Source organism: Daucus carota, chromosome 3 (genome assembly GCF_001625215.2).
Source record: "Daucus carota subsp. sativus chromosome 3, DH1 v3.0, whole genome shotgun sequence".
Classification (NCBI taxonomy): Eukaryota; Viridiplantae; Streptophyta; class Magnoliopsida; order Apiales; family Apiaceae; genus Daucus; species Daucus carota.
Window position 1 is genome coordinate 44722200 of NC_030383.2, and position 12779 is coordinate 44734978.

At 35.8% G+C, this 12779-nt stretch overlaps 2 protein-coding genes across 3 annotated transcripts in view; one reads left to right on the forward strand and one right to left on the reverse strand.

Moving 5' to 3' along the window:
* LOC108215138 (probable 2-oxoglutarate-dependent dioxygenase At3g50210) overlaps window positions 1-12779 on the reverse strand; it is a 68359-nt gene that overhangs the window by 49897 nt on the left and 5683 nt on the right. The gene's annotated exons all lie outside the window — the stretch shown is intronic.
* On the forward strand, window positions 1991-2932 carry LOC135151212 (uncharacterized). Its single transcript, XM_064089002.1, has 2 exons — window positions 1991-2078; window positions 2165-2932. Exons 1-2 carry the CDS (start codon window positions 2003-2005, stop codon window positions 2713-2715), a joined length of 627 nt encoding a protein of 208 aa, XP_063945072.1. The 5' UTR covers window positions 1991-2002; the 3' UTR covers window positions 2716-2932.

Here is a 12779-nt window from a genome sequence, read left to right on the forward strand (position 1 = left end):
ATAGCAGACATGCAGGACACTAATAACATGTTAATAAAAGGGCAAACGAAAAACATAACAATAACAGCATAAACCAAACGTAAAATACCAAGGTTGAACCAAAAAGTAATGACCAGCCTTATACATGTTTGTAGGTATGACCCCCCGCGCTTGGTGGACGTTATATCAACAATATGTTTGTGGATGCATTTTCAAAATTGAGGCAAGCACGTCTCTTTGGTACCTACGTACTCACCAGACACTTGCGTAATGAGCTCTATTCACAATATGGTGATTCTCTAAAAAAGGGCAATGATGATGCATCCAAAGTTGGGAAAGGTATCATACTCCCTGCTGGTTTTATTGGTTCGCTCGGAGATATATGCAGCAGAATTTTCAGGACGCTCTAGCAGTATGCCGCTATATTGGACATCCAGATATTTTTCTTACCATGACCACAATCCACTTTGGGATGAAATCATTCAGATGATGAAACTACGACACACCACATTGTCTTCCGCAGAATTCACCGGACATCATTGCTAGAGTTTTTAAAATTAAAGCTTGAACAATTGATTGATGAAATAAAGAACAAGTCCTTCTTTGGAGAATGTCTTGGAGGTATGAAATCTAAATTAATATAGAATTCAGACGTTCCTCTATTTTCTTAATTTCCTGTGATGTGTGGTCTATGTTGTAGGTTTTTATCTTTCTTTATTTTTTCTGTAACAGTCATGTACGTTGTTGAATTCCAAAAGCGTGGACTCCCTCATGTCCACATGCTTATATGGTTAGCAGCTGATGCGAAACACCATCTACAGAAGAACATTGACCAATATGTTTCTGCCGAGATTCCCGATCCAGATGTTGATCCTTCTGGATACGAAGCTGTGAAAGCTTTCATGATCCATGGTCCATGTGGTCCGGATAATCCAAAATCTCCCTGCATGAAAGATGGCAAGTGTATACGGCACTTTCCTAAGAAGTAAGTATTCTAATCCATGCTTTATTTTCACTAATATGACTCCACACCCATTAAAACCAACACTGTGGTTTAATATTACATAATAACTTATCAAATAGGTACTGTGCAAGCACCACATTTGATGAATCTGGATTCCCCATTTACCGTAGACGGAAAACTAATGTCACCGTTACAAAAGGGAAACATCAATTGGACAATAAATGGGTTGTTCCTTATAACAGAGATTTATTGGTAAAATTTCAATGCCATATCAATGTTGAAATCTGCTGTCATGCAAGAAGTATCAAATACCTTTTTAAGTACTGTTTAAAGGGTCATGATCGAGCAACGGTTGAAATTCGAGGACGAAACAAAGAGAGAACAGATGTGGATATTGATAAGCCTGTTGATGAGATAAAGCAGTATTTTGATGGGAGGTATATATGTGCCTGTGAAGCAGCTTATCGTATATTTGGATTCAACATTCATTACCGAACCACATCCGTGCAACGATTGTCTTTTCACCTGCCTGGGGAACGCAACTGTACATTCAAAGAAAGTGAACCTCTGCCCAAAGTAGTCAGAAGAGGAAGCACAAGCGTAGCCAATTAGAAGCATTTTTCCAACTGAATCAGACTGATGTTGAAGCTAGGAAATACACATTTGATGAAATCCCAAAGCATTATGTTTGGAATGAGGCCGAAACAGTTGGAACATGCGTAAAAGAGGCACACAATTGGCAGACTATTTTATACTCATCATTCAACTGGTGAGCTTTGGTACTTACGTCTGTTGCTTACGAAGGTGCGTGGACCATTGTCATTTATACATTTGAGGACAGTGAATGGTAGAGTCTTCCCCACCTTTCAAGATGCATGCAAGGAGTATGGCCTTCTCGATGATGATAATGAATGGGCATCAAGTCTTGAGCCAGTCTGCAAGTTGTGGTTTTGCACCACAGATTCGTCAGCTCTTCGTCCACATAATTGTAAATTGCAGAGTCAGTGATGTTAATAAGCTGTGGAATGATCACAGTAATATATGACTGATGACATTCTGATGATGCGCAGGAAAATTTCTCAGAATCCTCATTTAATTTTGAATGATAAGCAATTAGAGTACTATGCACTTGCAGGTATCATATTCTTTTCATCTAATTTAGTAATAACAATACTTGAATCCACATATGTACTGTTATTAATTTCTTTAAACTTTCTGCAGAAATCCACGCATTGCTGAAATCAATTGGGAAATCCATCAAAGATTTTAAGCAACTGCCACAGCCTCCTGCAATGTATCTTGACTTTGCTGATAATAATCTGATCATCGAGGAAACCAGCTATGACACCCAAGAAATGGCGGAGCTACATAAATCTCTAATTTCAAGCTGTACTGATGAACAACTGGACATCTACAACACCATCATGAAGTCCGTTGAAAACGACGAAGGCCGTCTTTTTTTTGTTCACGGCAGTGGAGGTTGTGGCAAGACTTTTCTCTGGAAGACACTAATTTCTAAAGTCCGTTCTGAGAGTAAGATAGTTCTGCCAGTTGCAAGTTCAGGCATTGCAGCCACTCTCATGCCTGGAGGTAGAACGGCTCACTCAAGGTTTAAAATTCCTATTGTGTTGGATGAGTATTCAATGTGTAACATATCACAGCAGTCTGATATAGCCAAGCTTATCCAACAAACAAGCCTCATAATATGGGATGAAGCACCAATGCAACATCGTTATGCCTTCGAGTGTCTTGATCGTTCTTACGTGATTTAATGAAATCAGTGGATGCCAAACGTTTTCAAATGCCTTTTGGAGGAATTACTGTTGTTTTGGGTGGGGATTTTAGACAGATACTACCAGTGATTCCCAAAGCTTCGCAGGCTGAGGTGTTGGCAGCATGTATAATACGATCAAAGTTGTGGACTAATGTCCACTTACACAGTCTCACCAAAAATATGCGCATACATAAAGGTACAAGTCCAGATGAGGCAAAGCGTATGAAAGATTTAGTGAATGGGTTTTGAAAGTTGGTGATGGGAAATAGAGCGAGCTCCTGAAGCCGAATGTGAAGATGATATTGTCATTCCACCTGAGTTCTGTAAGATCACTGAAGACAGTTGTATAGACGAGATGATCAGGACCACGTTTCCAGATCTGGGAACTCGGTACAAGGACCCGAAATACCTCAGCGAAAGGGCAATACTCACTCCAATGAATTGCACTGTAAGTCATGTAAATTCTGTGATTGTTGATCAAATACCTGGAGATAGCGTATCCTATTTTAGTGTGGATCATGGAGAAGACTTCCCTGGAACAAAGTCTGAGCTACAACATAGCTTCCCCCCAGAGTATTTAAACTCCCTGAATGTTCCCGGATTGCCCAGCCATGAACTTAAACTTAAAGAAGGTGTAGTTGTCATGTTAATGCGTAACCTAAATCAAACTTTAGGTTTATGCAATGGTACAAGGATGATGGTCACTAAGCTGCTTCCACATTGTGTCCAATGCGAGGTGATTTCTGGTAGTTATGTTGGTACAAGGCATTTCATTCCACGAATGGAACTGTTCCCCACTGATTCCACACTTCCTTTCAAGCTTCTAAGGAAACAGATGCCTTTACAGATATGCTATGCCATGACAATAAATAATCGCAAGGTCAATCCCTTGAAACAGTTGGTTTGTTCCTCCCTAAACCTGTCTTCACTCATGGACAGTTATACGTCGCAGTAAGTCGTGTAACTTCCCCTGACGGCTTGCGCATATACATTGAGTCACCCAAAGGCGGAACAACGAATATCACCCAGAATGTTGTCTACCATGAAGTTTTTGAACGACTGCCCAGGGCTTAGTTTGTGTTGCATTCTTTTTTTGTTTGATCAGTATGTGACGCAACCTGAGCACTTTGTTTTATGTTCAGGATGTCTTTTCAGTTTGTTATGCTCAGCAAGATCAATTCTGAATTGGTGCACCAACTTGACATTCTCACAGAGTCTATTGTTGGAAGCTAATATATATTATGTCTTCACTGTGAAATTTTTTGACATTCACTTACAATGAGAGAGCTTCACTGTTCTTGATTTAAAGTTAAATATAATTCATTTATATTCATCGAAAAATATGGAGTATAATAGATAATTTAAACATTAGTAAGTAGTGCCATATATCCATCCGAATATCCATGATGAGTCTTAGAAAAACTATCATCCTAATAAAACCAACTGCAACTATTATCACAAATAAAAGTTATTTCAAAAGAAAAAGGAAACAATAAACTAATAACAAAAACAAGTCAGGAATATCAAACTTAAAGTACGCAATCAATGCTCCTGCATACTCAACAGTAGTGAAAACCACACTTAACACAGTTCTTAAGATCAGGTACAGAACAACGCAAAGAGTCATAGTTCTTGGTTAAAAATACATGTCAGAATAAATTTGTCCCCCACATTGTCAAATGCTGAAAACAACCAGAATCACATTTTACTCTTCATCATTAGCCCTTGCCACAAGAATCTGGAATTGGTCATAACATTGGCGTGGGCATCGGAAAATACAAACATTCCCAACATTTAATCTCAAATCATCACGGAGTCTTTGCCACCCATCTTCAATAGTATAGCAATAGTGGTTTTCCCTTTTGCGGATTAGAAGCCTCCAACAGCCATTTCCTGAATAAACATTAATACATTGGAAGGCTTCCCACTGCAGACACAAGTCTGAGAACTCATTCGAGATTTCCTAAGCCAGGAAGAAACAAACTAATTCAGCATAGAATCTGAGATAAAGGTAATGTCACAAACTACAAGTTAATGCCTCAATGCACTTACAACCATGAAGGAGTCATCAAACATATGTTTACTTTCGACAGTGATTCTAAACCATTTGCCAATGATAGGATAGGATCCATCTGCATCTGTAGAAGTAAGATATTTAGCAGAAAGGATGTCAAATTACCATATAATTCAGTTTATTACGAAATATGCACTATCAAATTTATGACTTTCTTTACCCATACAAACTGGTGTCCCAGGGAAGACAATCTCAGCATTTTCACAATCAAATGCACATATTGAAACAAATTTGGTACCGTCATAGGTAAATAAAAAACTTTTCACAGCATTCAAATCATCTTTTCCTATTATCTGAAGCATAGAACTGAAACCACTTAGCCGTCCGGTGTCTGAATTATATGCTCCAACAAATCTCTTTCCATTACAGAGAACAAATATGATACCCTCTGGCAAAGCAAAACCGCAACGAGCAATGAAGGCAGCAGGAGGATCCTACATAAAAGAATAGTTACATATATATATATGTATATTCTCCCAAAAAGAATAACTACTCATAACTAGCCATAACTCACAATTTCATCGATGATTGGGTCTACCTCAGAACGACCAATGACAAAACGCCACCCAGCATCACCAATTGTAACTACGATACAGAAACCAGTTAAATAACAAGTTTGTAAGTTTGACGGACGAAGTCCAAATCTTTAAGAAAAGGACATAATCACCTATTGCAGGTAAACCTCCAGCTATTTCTGGGTATTGAATCTCCGACCCATTACTACCAATTATGTAAACGTTGAACTTCGAACGTCCAAAGTACTCAAACAGAATTAATTCCCCACCTCTCAACTCTAAATGCTTGAAAAAACATTTAACGCCCCTCATCTGGCTATTCACTAAATCAATCTCAACAGGTAAGGTATAGCCATTACGCAATTTCAGTTCCATATCCTTATGTAACAGATTACTGTACTTTGACGAGAATTTTGTAGGAATATTCTGAAACATATTCAGACACAAATTTAAGAATTCAGACAGTAGCGATGTAAGAAGACGACATCAAAAATAAAACATAATGATTTACATATTTTACCAAACTATTCGACAAAGTTTCTTCATAAGCTAGGAGAACGGCGAACTTATCCGCCACAAGACCGGTACATTCCATAGATCTGGAGAAAGGAAAATACAAAAAACAAAAATACATGAATAAGCAAGTGTGCCAAACACCACATGATATATCTACATCTGAACCAATACTCACCGCATAGCTCTGTTCAGTAAGTAAATTGCTGTACACTTCCGAGATTCTGCACTTCCGAGATTCTGCACTGTGAAACTAGATTGCTCTTAGTCTTAGACTTAGTTACTTACAAACTGAAGAAATGATAATAATTATATGTCTGGACAACACTTGAACATATAAGAAGACCATGTCCAGACCAGAACACCGTACTGAAAATTATTGGGCTTAAATGTCCTCAAATAAATGTTCGCGAAAAGAAAACTATTATTAAATAATTTATATTTATTTTGGAAAACAAATTCTTTGGGACATTCTATTTTCCCAGTTAAAAATCATTATTTTCGTATTTGTTGCTTATATTGCCGGACATATTATGAGTTTCATACAGAATTTATGAACACGGTATTGGATAAAGTGGCTTACTCCTAACCTTAAAGACCCTCTTTTACCAAAAAAACTTTTTAACGTAATTACCAACAATATATTAAAAATGCACAACAATCCCGTTTCATGTAGACAATTATTTAATCCTGTGCATACATAATACATAGACAACTTTTTTGATATAAAGCAGGATTATCTTTTTATTACGCATTTCTAAATGTTCAAGACATTCTATTTTCCCACTTTAAAATTCATTATTTTCGTATCTGTTGCTTATATTGCCGGACATATTATGAGTTTCATATAAAAATTATGAACACGGTATTTGATATAGTGGCTTACTCCTAACGTTAAAGACCCTCTTTTACAGAAAAAACCTTTTTAACGCAATTACCAACAATATATAAGACATGCACAACAATCATGTTTCATGTAGACAATTATTTAATCCTGTGGACACATAATACATAGAAAAGTTATTTGATATAAAGCAGGATTATCTTTTCATTACGCATTTCTAAATGTTCAAGACATTCTATTTTCCCAGTTTAAAATTCATTATTTTTGTATCTGTTGCTTATAGTGCCGGACATATTATGAGTTTCATACATAAATTATGAACATGGTATTTGATATAGTGGCTTACTCCTAACTTTAAAGACCCTCTTTTACAGAAAAAGGCTTTTTAACGCAATTACCAACAATATATAAAAGATGCACAACAATCCCGTTTCATGTACACAATTATTTAATCCTGGGCATACATAATACATAATACAGGATTATCTTTTCATTACGCATTAATGGTGCAGGACATATTATGAGTTTCGTATAATAATATTAACACAGTGATTAGTATAGTGGCTTATTGCTGACATTAAAGATCGTATTTTACATTAAACGTCTTTTTAACGGAATTACGAATAATATATAAAAAATGTACAACAATCCCCTTTCATGTAGACAATAATTTAATTTTCTTCATACATAACACATACACAGGTCATTTCATCTAAATTAGACTTATATTCTCATATTAGTCACTTATGTCGAACATATTACGAGTTCTTTATAATAAAATGAACACAGTATTCCATACAGTGCCTTACTGGTATCTTATATAAACAATACCGTTTGATCTATACAATTCCTGAATTATTTGCATACATAACACATAGAGAAGTTATTTGATATAAAATAGGTTTCTTCTTAATTTAAAACTTTTAACAAACTAAGCATGTTTTTTGTAAGCTTTTATTTTTAAATTATATTATGAGAGCATCATATTTAAAGTAAGACCATCTACTCAAGAATATTCTTAGAAATATAAACTAATTATATTTAGACTAAGACCATCTACTCAAGAATATTCTGAGAAATTATTATTTTTTTAATTATAATATGACAGATTATTTTTTTTAAAAATTAAAATAGGAAAATCTCTGAATTAAATCAATGAATGATCGATGTCCCGCCCAACAACTTGAAAAATATACATTGTACTCCCGCCGATTGCTAACTACAGACAGAGGAACACACTACTATTATCCTAAAATATTATATTCCTGCTTTGTGTACACTTCGGACAGCTGTTTAGATCTGAATTCATATACATAGGATCCCCTTTCAACCTAACCTTCATTTTCCCCTGTTCATCATCTGCAGCCTACTATCATCCAAAGGGTAAGTGTGGATTAACTATATGTGAGCCTTTTTTCGTTCGCTCCATAATTAATTTGTTTCATTTATTATCCTCAGAAGAGAACATGTCTTTCAATCAGCATTCACCTCTGTCCGAGTTACATCCTTCAAGGTATGACTGGAGCATCCGAGTACGAGCGCAATCAATATGGGAAAGCAGAAGCAAAGAAAAAAATGAGTTTCGGGGCTTTAATGTCATCTTGATTGATGATTCTGTAAGTACTACAAAACATTTTTTTGGATTAACACCATCGGTCATGTTACCCTTTCAGTATCTTTATATTTATTGTTGCTGTAGAATGTTAGGATACATGCCTTCATTGCTTCAAACATCTCCCACAACTATAAGGACTCTCTTCAAGAAGGAGCTCTTTACAGAGTTTATAATTTCTCTGTCAAAAGATACAATGGAGATGAAACTTACCGTGCAGTGCGGAATTCAAAGCACATTTATTTCAACAATGATACAAAACTTATTAAAGATAATGGGACTGGACTAAGAATTCATCCACAGAGTTTTGATTTCTTTGCCTTGGAGGATGTTCAAAAAATGAAGAAGGATAATCGGTTCTTGATAGGTACAAAATGTTTCCAACAAATCAAATAATATCAAAACTGTAAGCTTATACTGTTTAAGCATTGTTAAGAACTAATCATAACCTAATGCTGTTTATTAGATGTTGTTGGAGTGATTGATGTGTTACCGAAGAAATCACTTTATCAAAAGGACAATGCTGAGAAGTTTAATGTGAAGTGTACTATAACAGATGGGAGGTATGTCAATACTTATATTTCCACACTGTTAAATAGTAAGTAGATTGACAGGTAATACACTGCTTTGTAGGTCATATGTGAACGTAACATTTTTTGGTCAAATTGGAGAGAGTCTACTTGATGCTATGAATACTAAATCAGATGAACCAGTCATCATGATCATAGCAAGTGCAAAAATTCATGAATGGAAGGGTACTCATATCATCCTCATATTATAAATCCATTCTGTAACTTATTTGATAATCATATTTATGAACCTGTTTGTTATTACACACAGATGAAGTTAGTCTAACTAATTTTCCAGCTACCCGTGTCTATTTGAATAGCTCACACCACAGTGTGCGCTCAATACGGAAAAGGTAAGTAACAAATATTATTAAACAGCACTGTAATATTGAAACGTCCATTGTTCAGCTCCTGCCTAACATGACACGGTCAAAATTCCAGCCTTCAAGATGGGACATTTTATAAAACAGAAATGGAAATTGAGGATGGAGCTGGATTACCCAAGTTCACTGTGAAAGAGATACTCAGCTTGAAGGAAGATTATATCGACGTATGTGATTGCCACCTTAATGTTTTTAATGTTTAGTAGTGCACTTTTAACGTACTGTTTTATCCTGTAGAAAAAAGTCCAATGCAAGCTCACTGTGAAAAAAGTTGATCAAAAGGTGAAATGGTTTGCCGAATATTGTATCGCCTGCGATGTTGATCTAGAATTGAGTGGGAACAAATTCAAATGTCCTAATTGTGGGAAGATGAAACCATACCCTGATAAAAGGTATAAATTAGTTTACCTGTTACAACCATGATAAATATAATGTGTGATATCTGATTTTAGACAAATTGTATTCATTAGGTATCAGCTAATCACTTTATGTTCCGACGAAAGTGGAACTATACTTGTCATGTGGAGTGATGATGAAGTTACGCGTCTTACTGGAAAGACCGTCTATGACTTTCTCGCTGATGATGTTCAGGTGGCAAATGCAGGAAATTTATTTATTCTCTCATTGTTTCGTTTCAATTATTTTATTTTTAAAAGGGATGAATTGCAGGATGGTGAGTCGGCTTACTTCCCATTGCCTCTGAAGGCTTTTGAAAAAATCTCATGTACATTTACCCTTATCTTGAAGAAGGAAAATGTAGTAGAAGGATCCAATGTTTACAATGCTGAGAGTGTCGAACTGATTAATGACAAAGCAGACATGGTTTTAGAGACAACCCTGTGTGAAGATAAAAGTGAAGAAAAACGCATTGAGACATCTGCAACGCATTCACCTGTCAAGAACACTACCCTTTCAGTGAAAGCTACTGAATTAACAATTGTGAGCTTTACACTTAAACAACTTTATTTTCAAAGAAAAACGTGTACTAATCATTCTTTTTCTCAGGAGAGTAATATTCACGATAAGAGTCCACCAACTGGCAAATCTTCAAACAAAACAAGATCAAGGAAGACAACAGAGACAATTGACTATGATTTGGAGCATGCGATACCGCTTGGCAAGCGAAAATCCATCAAGAATGAGAAATACAAGGTAGTAGCCTGTTATCCCATGCAATGGATTTTACCTACATATGCGTACTTGAAATTCTGACTTGAGATTTATTGTTTGCATCTGCAGAATTGATCTTGCAGGAAGACAAAATTTGAATTCTATGTAACTTTTGGTCCTCGAACATTAATTGCAACTTATGTCAGGCGTTTGAACTGCACCATTGTCACCTTTTGTAACTAATATGCTTATTGTAGCTCCTTCCACAATGTGCTTTCTAAGATATATTGCAGTATTAACTACACTGTATTGAATGACACGAATTTATCTCCAACTGTAATAGTGTCGTATTAAAGTTTACAGCTTCCTATCAAATCAACAGCAAATGTTAATCTTCCTAATGCTATTAAGTTGCACCCAACAGTTTCTTTGAAGCTATTCATTTTAACCACCATTGGTACTGTTCTTAAGCATTTCTCAAGAAATGAGCTCCCAAAACTGTGATTTTCTCAGTAAATGCCACCAAGGTAGAACTGATTGGAAAGTAAAAGTTCGCATAGTAAGAGAGTGGACAGGGCACAAGATTTCAGGGGGAAATATCAATGGCTATAATATCATACTACTTGATGCACGAGTAAGTTCAAAATGGATATATTTTTTTGGCTATGTTAACATTTTACGATTACGTCTTCAAATGCTAATTGACATTCACTGTGATAGAACGTCAGAATGCATGCATTTGTGCCAGTGTTTCTCATGGACAAAATGCAGAAAATGCTGCACCTTGGCCGAATGTACTGCATCTCTAACTTCCAGGTTAAACCCTTGACTGCTGAGGACAAGTGGAGAAGTATAAACATTGATCGGCAAATTCTTTTTACAAATCAGACCAAGGCAAAAGAAATCGAAGAGAAAGATTATTTCATTGCAAAGAATAGTTTTGATTTCTACGATCTTGCTGACATGAAGGAACTATCAAAACAAACTACTCTACTTGCAGGTATCAAATTTTACTACATAAGTTTGAGGACATCGTACATTACATATGTTTGTTTCATTTTTACTATCTCATTTTACATACCAGATGTTGTTGGTGTTGTGACAAAGAGAGATGCTCTAAGAAAAATAAACAATAGACATGGAAAAGAGCAACTACAAGTCAAAATGATGATTTCCGATGGAAAGTAAGTGTTTGTTTAAATAATTTAGTACCTCATTGAAATAGGTTCTGGCAGATGTTGCCTTATATCATAAAACTGTTTTGCAGATCAACTCTGAATGTTGTGCTTTGGGACAAAATGGCTGAGGATTTTACAAGAGATATTCACAAGAACAAGTATGAAGAGCCTTTCATCCTAATCATTGCAAGTGGTAAAGTTGGCATGTTTAGAGGTATTCCACGAACCCATACTCTCTTAACTCAGTGCAATTTCAGAATTATATGTACTGCTCCGACAAAATATTCTAAACTGTGGTTATTCATCAGAGGAACTGGACATTTGCAACTTCTCACCTACAGCCTATTACATCAACTACAACCACCACAGTGTGGTGCAACTGCGTAAAATGTACATCTACAAATGCCACATTTTCATCTTATACGTTACTCTTCTTTTTTTAATATATTTCAACATGTTATAGTGCTAATGATATACTGAAGAAAAGCAACAATGATTCTTCGATAGAGAAAAAGAGTTTGAGGTTGATGACAGTTGAAGATATAAAGAAAGTCAGAGAGGATTACATACAGGTTTTCCCCGTTAATATCAAAATAACTTACATTCTGCTTTATCATACTATTTCTTACTAACATCAAGACATGTGCCTTTCACTCAGCAAGAGGTGGTATGCCAAGTTGAAATAAAACATGTTGAGGTTTGTGATGCATGGTACTATTTAGTCTGCACATCATGCTACAAGCAGATTGACGAAGAAGGTGGTCGTTTAATTTGTAAAAATTGCAACAACAGATTTGTGCCACATCCAGAAAAGAGGTAAGTATGGCATGCAACTAAACACTTTACCCACTTCAACTATTACACTGTAAGAGTAATATATTTTCACTGGAAAACAGGTTTGGAATTTGTGTACTTGGTAAGGACAACACGGGGGAGATAAATTTATTACTCATGGACAGAGCAATACGGAGTTTATTTCACAAGGATGTGTTCGAGTTGGAGGAAGAGATATATTCAATATTCAACTCTTAAACATTAGATTATAATTCAACTAATCAACACTAACACATGCTATAGTACAATGGTAAATTCCCATCTGTTTTCAAAAAAATGGAAGGTGGGAACTATACTGTTAAACTAGAAGTTGCAAGTTTCAATATCCAAGACACCGACGAAATGTATATTGCAAATGACATACATGAAGGATTTGATTTCCAAGAGCCAATGGAGGCTGAGGAATATCTGCAACAGCCAACCGAGTTCT